An 18,313-nucleotide genomic window follows, 5' to 3' on the forward strand; every position below is an offset into this window, starting at 1 on the left:
CTTTGGGTTCCTGAGATAAATGGCAGCATAGTGGATATTGATGTAGGAAACATAATTCCAATCCTGTCTCAGTTTGTTGCTGAAAGAATGAAGCAGGTTGGTTGGAAAAGTCACACACACAAATGCTAAGAAACCAAAATACTGTTTTAAACTTCTTAGAAAGAAGATGGCATACAAATAAATACATAATCATAACCTTTTATACTATGTTTATATGAGGTATATTTTATATACTTTATGTGCTTTCAGATGTAAGCCAAGGAAATGTCTATATCAAATAATGAAACAAAGTTCTACTTTCAACAGTTTGCATTCTTAAACAGACATGCAGTATACACATGATATTGTCAGGTTTTCCACACTGTCTCCCCCTAATGGCACAGTGGATTTCGGTTGCACAGAAAAAATAATATTCAGATTTTTCATAGGCCAAGAAATATACACTGTCCGCCTCAAAAGCATGAATTGCATTTAAGGGCTAAAAGGTACATCTTTTCAGTGCCTGTAATCAATGACCCACACACCACAAGTAGCAGTTAATATACGCACGGTACTGTTAGAGAACAACTTCATTCCCTTCACTGCAGGCATGTAAATCAAAAGGAATATGTAATACTACTTTGGAATTTTAATTCAGTTGACACTAAAAAAAGGTATCCCAAGCCACCTTGCCTACTGATTGCAAGGACATAAACAGACCAAGATATTAAAGGATCCTCGGCAGATAGACTGCTATTACAAGGCATGACAGCTTCTTCTACTTCACTTTTACCTAAACTGATATAAGCTTAAATACACTGTCTTTGATCACAACTTCATTGACTGAAACAGAATTCATTCACAAGGAAGCAGGTTTAGGATGCCCATTGTATATATCATCATAAAACACCTGACAACGGCAACTTAACTTTAACACTGCCCAAAATATGCACTTGTGTTCTACCTCTTAACAGGTGAGACACAAAGACTGCATAACATTTTTGCTGACTTTAGTAAATGTTCTTGACACAATTTCATGGTACTGGTTTTAATCCCTAACTATCTTGGGATTGATATATACAATCTTCCTGTTTAAGCCACCATTGTCTATACAGTGTGATATCTTCTGTTGAAGCTCCCCTGCTTTGCAAAAATTTGGACATAATTTAGAACCATTGCCTGACTTTTTATTCAGTCAAGCATTGATAGAAATAATGGGTGTTTTTTGGGATGGTGTCTTTTGAGGGCAATATGTATGTAATATTAAAATGGGTTTATCCATTTTTCTTTCCCTGTTAAGATTCTTATGGTAAATTAAATGGGGGAATTAAGAAGGCAACATCAGTTTTAGATCTAAGTACTTTTTGTTAAGCCAACTACCCTCATGATAATGAGCCTGTTTGGTAGGATATAAAACATTCAGTGAGTCAAACTTTCCTTCTTCTTTGGTTTTTAGGTAAAGGTAAAGGTTTCCTCTGACGTTAAGTCCAGTCATGTCTGACTCTGGGGGTTGGTGCTCATTTCCATTTCTAAGCCGAAGAGCCGACGTTGTCCGTAGACACCTCCAAGGTCATGTGGCCAGCATGACTGCATGGAGCGCCGTTACCTTCCCACCGGAGGGGTACCTATTGATCTACTCACATTGGCATGTTTTCGAACTGCTAGGTTGGCAGAAGCTGGAGCTAACAGCGGCCGTTCACGCCGCTCCCGGGGTTTGAACCTGGGACTTTTCGGTCTTTGGTTTTTAACTTCTGCCTATTAGCAGTACAACAGAAACCATAAGCAATAAACGTATACCTTTGAGATATGACATTATGCAACATAGTAATGGCTGTTTTTATTGCTAGTGTTAAATGCTGTTTTAATTTTGAGAGCACTGGGTTAGTAAAACTATAGCTACTACAAAGTATAATACAGTATAATCTTATCACTTGTGTCTCTATCTGCCTTTGACTTAAGTGTAAGAGTGCTATAATTCCATGTGGCTTAACCCACAACTCAAGAAAAATAATCTTATGGCAACTCTATCATAGAAAATATGCTCTTATATACTAATCTTTTAGCCAACATACAATATCATTTTAAATATAGTGAACTCATCACCATATTTTTCCTGAAGAGTTTCAATAAAGGAAGTTCAATTGTTCCTGAACTTCCTGAGTTTCCAACATCAGGGAAATATAAGGAACATCAACCAGATTTTTAAAGAACAGTATGTATCCCCACACATACACACACAAATCATAGATAAGATAGTACCAGTGGCCTGTAATCTGACCAGAGTGTGCCTAATCATGCCATTGTAACAGGAGCTATCTTTGAATAGAAAAAGGGCTGCTACTGCAGATAACACAATATAGTGTGCTGTGTTACTTATAAATAACCATTCACACATTAGTAACATATGTACTATATTTTATTATTATAATATGATAATGTAAACAGGCTAAAACTACTAATTTACAACATTACACTAAATATTTTTTATTATATGGTTTTCTCTAAAATATAAACTCATCATATCCTGAATAATCTTTAAAAATTTGGCTGAGCCGGGACATTTTTGTTAACACATACTAGAGTATTCAGAAGATGGTGTTATGTCAAGCTCGCCCAGAAAAAAAATCAACTCGTGATGATTCTATTATATGAAAAGCACCCATATGAATTAATCCTCTTTACAAGGCACATAACTATCTAAGTAACAGTATTCCAACAACTTTATTCATATTTTCTAGATTAAGGCTGCAGTCCTAAGTAAACTTCATAGGAAATAATTCCATTGCAATTAATTAGATTTACTTCCAAGAACATGTCACCAAGACTAGGATGAGCTGATCCATAACCCAGTTAAAGCTGAAGTACTTTGATTTAAGCCAATTGAGAATGCATTCCTAAAACCCTTACTTGGAAATAAGTTTCATCCAAATTAACCAGACTTACTTCCAGGTGATGAATTTAGAATTAATATGTAGGTAACAAGTGTGAAAACCTGAATACAAGGTGAAACAAAAGGCTTAGGATATTATATTTATAAAATGATTTTAAATGGGGCCTATTTTTGAATAAATCTGTTTATATTGGGGACCTATTAATTACAACGCAATAAGGAGGAAGGGATTAATAATATTTTAGATTTTGTTTTCACAAAATTATCTCCCCAAAATAAAAAAGAACCTCTAAACAAGCAACAAACAAGACTTGCCATGTTGAGTCTGAAAAAGCTGATACAAATCTAACCTGTCAAAAATTCAGACGCCCCCACACTAAATGATGCCAGACCCTCATCTAGACATGGTAGGTCATAATGAGACTTTCCAGTGATCCCAACTAAATTAAGAAAGGCAGCCTGAATGCATTGCAAGAATTTTGGTTTCAGCTAAACTCTCTACATTAATCTACATAGAGGCACATATGTCAAATGTAAGGGTCGTGCACCAGCTCTAAATTCAGAACAAGAGAAAGAGAGGCACAAGAAGTCAGCCATGAAGACTATGGTAAAAAAGATGTCATACTCTCACAACTCTTGAAAGCATAATCATATGTATTTACTACTCACAAGTAAGTACCATTGTGTTCAGTGAGACTTAATACTAGATAAAGGTATACACAGTTGTATCTTGTTTAATGCCCTAAAATACTGTTATATTATAATTTCCTAATGAAAATGACAGAAACTTTCCCACTGACAACAGGAGCATTAACTGAGTGTTCAGGGACTGCACAGGGCAACAAAAACCCATGCCCTCCTTAACACACTGGAAATAAAAAAGAAATATTGCATCATATCTTGCTTTAGATCACTTGCAAATGTATTAATAACTAGGAAACTGAAATAAGTGCTGTATGCAGTAAAGTTTATTGTTATTATTTTTAAGCAACCCTTTAAAACCCTTACATTGTTCTACCACTACTGGGCAGAAATATTTCATATAGTAATTTCACCTTATAGATCACATGCTAAATATGCCATCTGAATTTCCTTTTTATAAAAAGGAAGTATAATATTTGAATTGGACTGAAAGATTTAGTCTAGAATATTAGTATTTCACACTTGGAACACACTAGCATTTTCATTTAAGTATGCATGCATTAATCATAACTCCACTAACATGTATGCATACACCACCAAGACAATCTAAAACAATAACTCAGAACAAATAAAAATGAAAGCTAATGTATAAATGAACAGCAAAAAATGGAAAATATATGAAGTTTATTTTAACCATTTCTACTGTGAGAATTATCAACCACTGAAAAGGCTCCACTAAATATGGTTACTGTTGAGAACATGCCCATATACAGAAAGAACATGTGTGAAGAGATATTTGACTGAATGTTGCTATAAAGATATAATTTTATTCCTAAACAGACTTCTTGGGGGGGGGGGGGGGGATACACAAAATATTTTCCAGCTACATGGCTAACAGGATTTACTGAGAAATAGATCTCGCTAATTTTGATGACACTTCCAAATAGATGCCTGCTTGGTATTGAAACATAATTTTAAAGCTTCCATACTTCTTAAAATTAAATGTGTCTTTGACATAAAATGCTGAAAGAAAGATAACCATCACAAATAAAAATATTGCTTCTACAGTTCGCTTTTTTAATGCTGTATTTCAAGGGAGGAGCTGACCAAGTTATTTAATGCATTAACTATCATAAGTATTGTAGTCACAAACAGAATTTGCTATTTGTATGGTGCAAAATTCACAAAGTAATATTTCCAGAAAAATTTCTAATGAAATCACACCATAAATGATTGTATTCTCCCACATATATACTAATATACATCAGAGAATGTTTCATACAGCTATAGCTCCTAAATATAGCAAAGAATCTCAACACTAACGGAAGCAATTATCAAAAATTAACAAACTCATGTCACAATGTTAATTTCTTTAAAAGTTCTTCACAACAAGCCCATAGTTTTCCTGTGATGCTTATCTAAGGTTTACAGTCCTCCTAGAAATTTGTAATTCTGTAAACTTATGATGCACTCAGAATGATCCATAAAGTATTTTATACTTAGTATGATAATAAAATGAAACTGGAAGGATGAAAATTACTTTTGAAAAGTGAAAAAATGAAAATATTTCTGAAATGTGAGCATGTGCTTGTTTTCAAAATAGCAGCTTCAGGCTTGAAGGAAAACTTTTACTGAAATGATTAAATCAGTCTTGTACACACCTATAGAAAACCTGACACCATGGGGATTAGGCCAGAATGTGTATGTTAACACAGCTGTTGATTATATCTCATCTGAACCACATTTTGCTGAAACAGCAACTTTCAGAATCCACCTGTCATCTAATTCTTTTTAAAAATGCAATCCTATACACATGCTCTTGAGTTTAAGTGCCACTGAACTCAATGGGCTTCTGAGCAGGCACAGATTGCAACCACAGATTGCAACTACATAGTTATCCTCACTGACCACAGCAGGACATAATTCCAAATAAATATGAACAAGACACATTTACCATGCAACTTCTCAATACTAAGGACAGGCCTGTAGGCGGGGTGGAGGGGGGGGGGGTTAGGGGTTCAACCCCCCCCTCCAAATTTTTCAGATTAAAAAAAAAACCTGGTTTACTCATGAATTTTAACTGGTTAACCAAATCCTCATGCTAAGTCTATGAGACCCAAAAAATTAAGAGTCCCTCCAGGCACTATCTCAAGCAAATACTGACAGGCCTGTAGCCGGGGGAGGGGGGAGTTGAGGGGTTCAAACCCCCCCCCCTGAAATTTTCAAAACCTCTCCCGAAATTTTTTTCTGGCTATGGCCCTAAGAACATACCGTACCTTCAAATATCTGATAAGGTGTTTTTGTTTTTTGTTGTTGTTTTTTTTTAAAAAAAAAACATTCTATAACACCTGAATTCTACACATGCTTGATGGAAGTCCCACTGACTTTGAGACTATTTCCTTATCTTGCTAATCTTAAATAGTTGGGGTGAAACCACAATCCTAAACATACATCTGCAGAAGTTTCTTTAATGGAAAGAACTTACTTACAGACAATTGTGCTTCAGGTCACAGCCTAAAGGTGACCACTAACACCCAAGTCCAAAACACTGTTTTACTGATTTAAGTAAAACATACATTAAAAACAATGTGTTTGCAAAGAGGGTTAAATGATTGTTCTTCTCCCTAGCAACCTACTGCATGAAATAAATTAGCATTATTCATCTACAGACAGATATTTCTAAAAGATGCACAGGATTTGTGTGCCGACCCATACACCACCCTTTTCAAATCAAATGCAAAGGTTTTATTATATACACCTCAAATACCATCGCTCACATAGGACCATCTAACAAACATGTCAAGGCTGCAAACATTTAAGATTAACAAAAATAAGAGAGGTTCTAGTATTGGTTTACTATTCAACAATTTCCTTGACAGTGGGATCAAATAATGTTGAATTATAGACCTCGTCACAAGAAGTCTTATTTCATGTGCACTTTTTTATTGTTTCTTTGCTATAGCCCCTATAGGAATTTGGCTGTTTGCCAATTTCCATTTATGTTTCTGTATACATAATTGGTTTGCATATGAAGATTAAATTATTATTCTGTCAAACATCAGTATTTTATATTTATTCAAGTTTATTTTACATAAGAAAAATACTGATGACCCAATAAACTGCATGTGTGCTAACATACTTTATTTGGATTTGTGCTAGTAATTTTTTTATACTGCATTCCCTTTAAAAGGCTGGTCTATAAAAGCTACCTGCATACACATTATTGAAGAGAAAGTGTCATAATCTTTTACAGTTCAGCCAGTGGCACCTGAGAGATGATATGAAGGAACCTTTACAGCAAGGAATCCCATGGCAGAAACTGGATATATTTGGGCTTAACTTCAGAAAAGATATCCTATTCTGTCATTTACATATTTTAGTACATTATTTTTCCTATCAACAACAAACCATAATTCTTTGTTAAACTTTCTGTAGTTCCAAGTACAGTAATGATTTTAAAAATCATGCGCATATTTTAAGAGTAACTTTCAGCAGAAAATTATTCAACTGGAGAAAGAGTGCTAAACATATTTATGCAGAAATAAGTAGGACTTGACAGCCATGAAATTTACTTTTGTGTAAGGTATTTGGCTTTCAGTACAAACAACACAGCTGAAGTATGGAAAGTCTGTTTTAACTGAACATGTTAGTGAACCTTGATATTTCATTCTCCATTTTACATTGGAAAATACCATGAAATCTATTCCTAGAATTGCTGTTGATCTGTACTTGCAATCTATAAAGGCAAACAAGAGTACAGTATTGTGGGACCTCTAAATATTGTTGGGACATCAGCCCCTCTCTCTCACCAATAGTTGCCCTGGCTAGTATGAATGGGACTTGCAGTTCAACAACAGGAAGACTTTCCACAGTAGATGTTGAATGTAGTGTTTCTGCGGTAAATGCTGTTGCTGCAATATTATGTATACTTACACAGGAGTAAGTCTCATGAACTCACTAACTTCTAAGCAAGCATTTTAGGATTATCTTGACCAGCTAATGGCCTTATTATTGCACGACCGGATGCAGGCTGTGCTATTATTAAGTACTATTTTTAAAAATCCTAAAACATGGCATAGATTGAGACTTGTAACCATACTATTTAATCCAAATAGGTAACAACATTTCTACATGGGTAGCTGTATGTTTATATACATTTGCCTACCATATTCTCAAATTTAACCAACTTTTTCCATTGGTCTCTTTAAAGTGCCACAGTGCACTTAAAATTAATCTCATGAAACACTTATGTATGCAGCCATTGGGAGGTTATAGTGTCATTTCTATGAGAGGAATAATACTTGCCATCTTAATTTGCATGTAGTTGACTTGAAAGTAAGCATGAATACAGACAATCAAATACCAACCACCCAGATGATCAATTTTTATCAACTGGTAAGACATACATGGTGGAAAATTTGCTTTTACATTTTGTAAACAGCATTCACAGATAGCATTTCTTTGGTCTCACCACAATATGCTTTCAAATAAGTGAATTTACACACATCCTAATTTTTCTTGAGAAGTCACCGATTTAAATGGAGCTTATTTTCAAATCTGCTTTCAAAATACATTTAGATCACAACAACGCAATGCATATTTCTTCAGAAGTAAAACTAGCTGCACCCAAACCTAGTTAAGTCTTCGCCTAAGGATTACTTCTAATTTAGTGTTTAGCAACCCTTTCTATGATTAGAATTGATTTTAATGCGAGAAACAAATGAAACCTTTTTTTTTTTCAAATCTAACTAACATTTTAAAATATTCATTCTGGAGGTGAAAACCTGGATTACAGTTATTTACATATTATCCAAAGATCGCAAAAATCTAAACATTGAGTCTTTACTTTTTTTAATGTACTTAGGACTCTCTACTAAATAATGTTTTCAAGTAAAATTTGCCATGGAGTAAACATAGCCGCTTTGTCAAAATAGGTTCTGCAGAATTTGACTATAATTTCTCCAGAAATGATCATACTGCAAATATAAAACTAAGTACTGTTTATCGCTCTGATAGGAGTGTGAGCAAAAGTATATTAGTTTCATTTCCTAAATTGCCAAAGAATAGAATCTTATTAGGAGCAAAACCTAGCTCAGCCAATTCATACGATAATCTGCGATGGCTGTGCAAAAAAAAACCTGGCTGAATCTAAACCTATCTGACTCAAATATTCCGTCACAGAATATTTTGTTGTTGTTGTTGTTGTTGTTATCATTGTCATCATCATTATTTCTCCCCATGGGGACTCAAAACAGCTAACACTCCACACTAAACAAGTTTAAAAAGTGCAATACAGAAATTTAAAAACAATTAACTAACAGTGTGGTATAAACAGAATTAAAATACAGCAAATACACTAAAATGACATTTAAAACTCATATCCCCCCCCCAAATCCTACCCAGCATCCCCAAAGCCCACTTACTCATTTTGTCCTGTCTTGAGCTCACTTACTCCCCTATTGCCCTTGCATTTAAAATAAATATATTTTTGAACCAAGAAAGAAGCATCATGAGTGGTATGTTAACTGTGCGGTACAAAATCTGTGATCAACTTTCCTCCTCAGTATCAAAAAGCTACTTCTACAATAAACCAACTTTGACGGGCATTTGGTTCTGTTAAATCCCAACTCTGCAACTCTGGCCTCTTCTACACTGTCCTTATATCCTAGGATCTGATCCCAGGTTATCTGCTTTGAATTAGTTTATATGAGTCTTCACTGTCATATAATCTGGGATAAACAGATAATCTGAGATCGGATCCTGAGGTATAAGGACAGTTTAGAAGGGGCCTTTCTGTTTGCTCCAAGGCACACATCAAGATGAGAAAAATAAAAAGTAACTGCCAACATCACTTCTCAAGAAATTATTTTGTACACCAATTGATTTCAACTCAAACATATATTTACATTTTTTTTGCATAATATCTTAGTTGTTGTGACCTAAAAGCTCACTTTCTACAAATGATCCTGAAAGGAAATTGCTCCACCAAGCTCATTTACAAGAAAAGAAAGAAAAACAATTCCAACAATCTGTGCAAATAAAGGGCCTTTCCACTCAGCCATATAACCCAGAATACCAAGGCAAATAATCCACAATATCTGTTTTGAACTGGAATAATCTGAGTCCACACTGCCATATAATCCAGTTCAATATGGATTTTATACAGCTGTGTGGAAGAGCCCTCTCTGTTCGCTCCAAAGCACACATCAAGATGAGAAAAATAAACAGTTAACTGCCACCAACACTTCTCAACAAATTATTTTGTACACCAGTTGATTTCAACTCAAGCATATTTACATCTTTTAAAAAATTGAGTGAGATCTTATACTAGTTATGACCTAAAAGGTCACTTTCTGCAAAGTAAATTATCCTAAACACAAATTGCTCCACTAACGTCACTTAAAAGAAGAGAAAGAAAAACAATTCCAACATTCTGTGCAAATAAATGGCCCTTACACTCAGCCATATAACCCAGAATATTAAGCCAGATAATCCACAATATCTGCTTTGAACTGGAATATCTGAGTCCACACTGCCATATAATCCAATTCAATGTGGATTTTATACAGCTGTTCGGAAGAGTCCTCTCTGTTCGCTCCAAGGCACACATCAAGATGAGAAAAATAAACAATAATTGCCACCAACACTTCTCAACAAATGATTTCGTACACCAATTGATTTCAATTAAAGCATATTTACATATTTTTTTAGTGGAGATCTTATAGTTGTTACCGAAAAACTCACTTTCTGCAAAGTAAATTATCCTGAAAACAAACTATTCCACCAACTTCACTTACAAGAAAAGTGAAAACTATTCCCTTTGTACAAATAAAGGGCCCTGCCACACAGCCATATAACCCAGAATATCAAGGCAGAAAATCTCACAATATCTGCTTTGAACTGTGTTTTTAAGGCCCCTTCCACACAGATGAATAAAATCCCAGATTATCAGCTTTGAGCTAGAATATATGGCAGTGTGGACTCAGATAATTTAGTTCAAAGCAGATATTGTGGGATTTTCTGCCTTGATATTCTTGGTTATATGGCTGTGTGGAAGGGTCCTGGCTTATATGAGTCCACACTGCAATATATTCCAGTTCAAAGCAGAAAATGTCATCTCATACTCTTATCTCTCTATCCCTTCACCAATGTTTTCCCCGCTTTCACTGTATATATTACTTATAACCACAATAAAAATCATTTTTTTTTAAAAAAGCAGAAAATGTGGAATTTTATTCAGCTGTGTGGGAGGGGCCCCAGAATATCAAGGCAGACAATCCACAACATCTGCTTTGAACTGGAATATCTGAGTCCACACTGCCATATAATCCAGTTCAATGTGGATTTTAGACAGCTGTGTGGAAGGGGCTATAATTTCCAGGGGAAAGGGAAGGAAAGGGGTTTTTTTTTGTGTCACTCATTCCACCTGCATAGGCTTTGCTGCAGACTGTTTCCAGCCAACTATCCCACTACCTTCCATGGCACTAGCATCCTTGAACATGTTTGTTTGGATTGACAACTCTTCTTCCCACTTTGAAACCTGAATGAGGGGAAGAGAGAATGAGAGAAATGTCTGCCTCCTTGAGGAGGCACTCCATGAACACCTTTAACTTCAGAGTCAGGCTTCGCTGGAGAAACTAGGCCTCAACTTGGGGGGGGGGGGGGGGGAGAGAGAGAGAGAGAGACATACCCGAAGGAGGCCTGACAAGCCCTTTTGTCCCAGTCAGCCATTCTCTCCCCCCTCGGCCTTCTATCAGGACCATGGCCACAAACCAGGAAAACCTCCGGCCTTAAATTACAGGCCCGCAAAGGAAGGGCCCTGAGCGGACAAGGAAAGAGAAGGCTCTATTCCCCGCTTTCCTGACTCAAAACCTTCAGACATCAAGGGCCCTTCCACACAGCCAGAATATCAAAGCAGAAAATCCCACAATGTTTGCTTTAAACTAGATTATCTGAGGCCTCTTCCCTGACCCAAGATCTTCAGGCATTAAGGGCCCTTCCACACCGACATATAACCCAGAATATCAAGGCAGAAAATCCCACAATATCTGCTTTGAAGTGGATTATATGAGGCCCCTTCCACTCAACTGAATAAAATCCCACATTTTCTGCTTTGAAGTGGGATATATGGCAGTGTAGACTCAGATAACCCAGTTCAAAGCAGATATTGTGGGTTTTTCTGCCTTGATATTCTGGGTTATATGGCTGTGTGGAAGGGCCCAGCTACTAGTTCAAAGCAGAAAACGTGAAGGAGTCTATGGGCCCTTCCACACAACCATATTACCCAGAAAATCTGAGGCAGATTATCCCACAGTATCGGCTTTGAACTGAATTATCTAAATCCACACTGCCATATATTCCAGTTCAAAGCAGAAAATGTGGAAGTGTATTCAGTTGTGTGGAAGGAGCCTAAGACAACTCTTGTTTTACTATGGTTTTCCTAACACTGTGTGGTCCATCCCACCAGCACCAAAACTTTACAACACAAAGCAAAAGGAGGGCCCTTCCACACAGTCATATAACCCAGAGTATTAAGGCAGAAAATCCCACAATATCCGCTTTAAACTGGGCCCCTTCCACACAGCTGAATAAAATCCCACATTATCTGCTCTGAACTGGGATACATGGCAGTGTGGACTCAGATATTCCAGTTTAAAGCAGATATTGTGGGATTGTTTGCCATGATATTTTGGGTTATATGGCTGTGTGGAAGAGTCCTGGGTTATCTGAGTCCACCCTGCCATATATTCCCGTTCAAAGCAGATAACGTGGGATTTTATTCAGCTGTGTAAAAGGTAACCTGGGTTATATGGCTGTGCGGAATGGCCCACACTGGCCAGATAGTCCAGTTCAATGTGGATTTTAGACAGCAGTGTCCAAGGGATCAGAGGGATGAGGCAGAGGAAGAAACGGCCTTTGAAGAGAAAGGCTGCACTTCATCGAATCTACCTCCATTTTCTTCTCCAACAACAACAACAATAACAACAACAACAACAACAACAACAACAGACACCCCCCCCCTAAACTTCACTTATTTAGGTTTCGGTTCAATAAAATAATGATCCGATGGGGGAAAGGGGGGCATAAATCTTCACTTTGGAGGCAATTAAAGTGTTGATTTCATTCGTGCCCTCCAGCGCTTCTTGTAATTTGCTCAAATCGCTTTTCTCTCCCTCTCTCTCTCCTTTGTACCAAATGCTCCGGAGCTTTTCAGAAACCCATTTTCTAGTTAGACTTGTTGGATGACAATCTTGATTCAGCCGCAGAGAGCAAGCGCGGGTGGGTTTCAGTTTGCAGGCTTTCTTTTAAAAGGGGGGGGGGCAAAGCGGGCCTCCCACCGAGAGAGAGAGAGAGAGAGAGAGAGGCCTCCCTCTCCCTCTCTCTCTCTCTGTCTCCGCTTCCCCGGGGCCACCACCCTCCGCCTCCGGCCTCGCCAAAAGCCGGGCGGGCCTCGACGGCTCCAGGCCGCATGTAAATCTCGCATCAGGTTTAAACGGCTCCCAAGGAACTCGCCGAAAGTCCCTGGCCTCCTCGCAGACTGCCGGAGCCGAGACACACACACACACACACACACACACAACAGAGGAGCCTTCCCGGGCCAGCCTCAAGGGAGGCAGATGAACGGCGCCTTGGGGACACGGCTGGATGGCCTCTCCAGCCCGAGCCCAGCCTGCTGCGTTAAAGAGCAATGGGGGTTGCGATCCCCCCCCCCCCAAAAAAAAGACACTCCTTTCCTAATGCATATACACATATATATCAACGCACCACTTGGTTAGGGAAGCCAAGAATCTTCCCTGCCTGGGCCTGAGACTAGTATTCAAGGACAAACAGGCAGGCAGACTCACCAAGGAAGGGGCAGCCACAGCCCTTCTACACTGCCATAAAGTCCAGATGACCAAAGCAGACAATCCCTATGATCTGCTTTGAGCTGGATTATCTGAGTCCACACTGCCATATAATCCAGATCAAGGCAGATCATCTGGATTTTATATGGCAGTGTAGGAAGAGCGCCAGTGTGTGAAGTATGTGCATATAATATACACACACACATATACTATACACACATGCACACATATACTCATATTCATACAAACATTAATACACACACATACACATACTCTACACATATACACACATACACATACTCATACAAACATTTATACACACATACACATAAACTATATACACGTACACATACATTTATACATACACACATATATGTACTGCATATACACACACATATGCACACATACAAACATATACATATACACATATATACATAAACTATATACACGTACACATACATTTATAAGGTAAAGGTAAACATATATGAACTGCATATACATACACATATACACACATAAACTGTAGCAAGGAAACATTTATACATACAGATGTATACACATGCACATATAAACTAGATGCATACACATACAGTAGAGTCTCACTTATCCAACATAAACTGGGCCGGCAGAATGTTAGATAAGCGAATATGTTGGATAATAAGGAGGGATTAAGGAAAAGCCTATTAAACATCAAATTAGGTTATGATTTTACAAATTAAGCACCAAAACATCATGTTAGACAACAAATTTGCCAGAAAAAGTAGTTCAGTACGCAGTAATGCTATGTACTAATTACTGTATTTACAAATTTAGCACCAAAATATCACAATGTATTGAAAACATTGACTACAAAAATGCGTTGGATAATCCAGAACGTTGGATAAGTGAGACTCTACTGTATATACATAAATTCATACAAGCATTTATACATACACACATACATATACTGTATATACGTACACATATACACACATACAAATATATAAACATAACTCATACAAACATTTATACCTACATATGTACATACACGGTATGTACACACACAAACATATTCATACACATACATTCAAACAAACATTTATACACGCATACATACACACATATAGGCATATACTGGATATACATACACATATACACATACAAACATATATATACACACATACAAATGCATATAATACACATATACACACATACAAACATATATGCATACATATACAAACATACACTCATGCAAACATTTATACATACACACAGAGCCGTAACCAGAAAAAAAAAAATCCCGAGTGGGGGGTTTGAAACTTTTTTAAAGCGAATCATAAAGCAGATTTCGAAATCAGGCTCCATGGAAAAAGTTCAGTGGACACTCAAGACAGATAAACTTCAGTGGACACTCATGGGGACTTGGTTATCCAGTTAAAATTCATGAGTAAACCAGGTTTTAAAAAAAACTGAACATTTTCGGTGGGGGGGGCGTTGAACCCCTAATCCCCCCCCCCCTTGGCTACACCCCTGCATACACATGCATAAGCACACATACAAATACATACACATGTGCACACATATACATATAGGGTATATTTACATACACATATAGAGGCACATATTCATACACATGCACTCATGCAAGCATTTATACACACATACATACACACCTATGTGCAGGGCTGTAGCCAGAGGGGGGGGGTTAAGAGTTCTAACCCCCCCCCCCCCACCTGGTTTACTCATGAATTTTAACTGGTTAACCAATTTATAAGTAAAAACCAAGGTTTTTTTATTAACCTGACACATTTAAGGGGGGTTTCAACTTTTAACCCCCCTCCCCCCCCCCTCTGGCTACGGCTCTGCCTATGTGCATATACTGGGTATACATACACATATATATACACGCATGAGCACACATTCAAATACTGGATATTTTTATACACATTATACACACCTACAAACGTTTATACATACATATACACATATCTATCTCCCTATTTCTCTCTTTCTCTCTATCTCTATCTAATTAAACACACACATGCACTCACACAGCAAGCCAAGGAGTGCCCCGGGCCTTCTCGCCCGCTGTTTTGCTTTCACACACTAACAACAACAAGAAGTCTCGGTTTGAGTACGTACGAGTTTTTATTAAGTCCCATAAACCCAGCCGCCCTCGCAGCAGCAGCGGCGGCGGCAGCAGCACAAAAGCAATGCTCACTGAGCTCTGCCAGCGCTCGGCCAAGGAAAACGGACAAGGCAGGCTAATGAAGCGGAGAGGCAGGAAGAAAACCGCCCGCATTTGCTCGCTTTCGAGCCCTGCCTGCCTGCCTGCCTTCCCCGCCGGACCCCCTTCTCTGGGATGGTCTCCTTTTTTTCTCCCTCTCCTCCTCCTCCTCCTCGCCCCTCCCCGCCATCCCTTGAACCGGAAGCCCCCAATGCCACTGCCATTCAAAAAGAGGGAGTAAATAAAATCAAGACCGAAATTAAAAGCGACAAGGAACAGGTCAAGTTTGCGGGCGAGGCGTTTTACAAGCTCATCCCCGCCAGGTCGGGTCCGGACTCGGGGAGCGAGCCTTAATGAAGCGATAATAGCCACATTATTCAAATTTTTTTTCATTTCGATGGAAATGTCTCTAAAAGGGACTTAATCGTATGCAAATAATCGAACCAGCGGAGCCATCTGCATACAGATTGGAGAGAAAGGCTGAGAAAAGGCGGGCAGGCAGGCAAGCAGGCCGGCCGGGGATCATCGTACCTGATCTGTTAGATTCGCCGATCTCGTGATGTCTTCGCTGTCGGATTTGGAGCCGCCTTCTCGGTCGTCGATCACCAGGTCGATGGGCATTTTCCCTTTCAAGCAGCTGATATACCGGTGGCAGAAATTGTCGCACAATTCGTGGACCTAAGTTTGTGACAGAAGGCACAAAGAACCGTCCTATAATCCAGGGCGTCTTAAGCGAAACGGACAAGAGCCATCCTTCCCCCCCCCCACCCACCCTTTTGTCCCTGACACCCAAACTTCCCAAAGAGGGGGAAACGCGCGGCAATTATTCCCCGGAGACGCATCCGGAATGAAGAAGAACTTTCTTCCCGGGCCAAATAGAGATATCCCCGAAAATTGACAGTGACAAGGTGATTCACAGCCTCCAAGCCCCCCCCCCCCGTGCGAAATGCATCTGCTCTCAGAGCTGTGACCATTGGGTGAGGGGACAGTTAAAGCAAACTGCTATTGACCTCCGGCAAAAAAAAAAAATCCCCCCAAAAATGCTGAGGACACAAAAGACACACCCACCCCTTTCCAACACATGGTGAATGACATTATTCCCATCCAGGACCTTACACTCCAAAGCACTGTGACCTAACCACTAAATAGTCACCACTGGAACCAAACTTAACAGTATATGATTTTCCATATAGTGGATAGGAATCGTTGCACTATCGTTTTCCATTTGGTAAATAGGAATCACTGTAACCTTACATATGTTATGGCTTCCCATATAGTGAATGGGAATCACTGTAACCTAACATATATTATGGTTTTTCCGTAAAGTGAGTAGTAACCACTGTAAAATAACTTACATGGCTTTCCATGTGGTAAATAGGAATCACTATAATCTAACATATGTTCTGGTTTTCCATATAGTGCATGGGAATCACTGTAACTTAACATATACTATAGTTTTCCACATAGTGAGTAGTAACCACTGTAGCATAACTTATATGGCCTTCCATATAGTGAATAGGAATCACTATAACTTAGCATACTTTATAATTTTTCATATGAGAAATACAACCCACTGTAACCTAACTTATATGTTTTTCTATATCATAAATAGGAATCACTGAAACCTAACATATATTATGGCTTTCTATATAGTGAATGGGAATCACTATAACCTAACATATATTATGGCTTTCTGTATAGTGAATAGGAATCAGTGTAACTTAGCATACATTATAATTTTCCATATGGGAAATAGTCACCACTGTAACCTAACTTATATGACTTTCAACATGATAAATAGGAACCACAGTAACCGAACTATGGTTTTTCATATGGGTGAACTTTTTTTAGTTCCTTGTACAGAGAAGGGAAAAAAGAAAGAAAAAAAAATAACAGCTCACTTTCTAGTTTGCGACAAAACGGCTGGAGCGCCTTTATTCTCAACTGGTCTGTATTGATGCATTTCTCAAAATGTTGCCCTAAATTAGTTTTGTAAGGGGGGGGGGGGACTACATAACTCCACAGGGTGGAATCCTCATAAGTTTCAGACCAGTACTATTTGGAAATATACTTGCATCCAATTATTATTATTATTATTATTATTATTATTATTATTATTATTATTATTATTATTACTACAGTATTATAGTATTTCTTCCATTTTAAGATTCCTTTTAGGACACAAACAATAATATATAGGATACACCTGCGATTCTAAGGCTCACACCATTTTTAGAGAAATCTATCTTGGAATGGAAGAAAGACTTGAAATAAGAATAATAACTATCATGAGATGAATAAAATGTTCAAACATCTAAGCAACCAAGGCAGCTTCGTTTGCCTCCTGGCCTTGGGAGAGGAATTTGGGGGCTGTTGTGCTCCAGAGAGGCCTGAGCGAGTCTGGCTTGTTTCTGGGAAACCTTTCAGGACAGGCCTGTGCCCTGCGAGTGACCCTGCAGATGGTTTGCCAAACAGGGGGAAAGACTCGCTGGAAACTCAACCAAGGGTCTGGGCAAAAATCCCTCTCCGCCGGGAAAGCAATACCAGCGAAGGGAGCCACGATTGAGACCAAGGTAGTCAGTCCGCAGCGATGGCTAGTAGTAGCTACACAAGGCCAGGGCGTTTCGTGATCCAGATTTGGAGTGGCTGAAATTGTAATTAAACCGCGAAGAGAAATGGACGCCGTGATTGGTCTTGACACTAATTGCCAGAGAGAAAGACATTTATGCAAATGCCCGACTTTCCTGGACA

At 38.4% G+C, this 18,313-nt stretch overlaps 1 protein-coding gene across 5 annotated transcripts in view; it reads right to left on the reverse strand.

Moving 5' to 3' along the window:
- meis1 (Meis homeobox 1) overlaps nucleotides 1–18,313 on the reverse strand; it is a 172,489-nt gene that overhangs the window by 144,002 nt on the left and 10,174 nt on the right. For all 5 annotated transcript variants that reach the window (XM_062958623.1, XM_062958627.1, XM_062958630.1 and 2 more), the window contains exon 7: nucleotides 16,094–16,240. In XM_062958623.1, the coding sequence (XP_062814693.1) occupies nucleotides 16,094–16,240 (147 nt within the window). The remainder of the gene's footprint in view (nucleotides 1–16,093; nucleotides 16,241–18,313) is intronic.

The sequence above is a fragment of the Anolis carolinensis genome, chromosome 1 (genome assembly GCF_035594765.1).
Source record: "Anolis carolinensis isolate JA03-04 chromosome 1, rAnoCar3.1.pri, whole genome shotgun sequence".
In the NCBI taxonomy this organism is placed as follows: domain Eukaryota; kingdom Metazoa; phylum Chordata; class Lepidosauria; order Squamata; family Dactyloidae; genus Anolis; species Anolis carolinensis.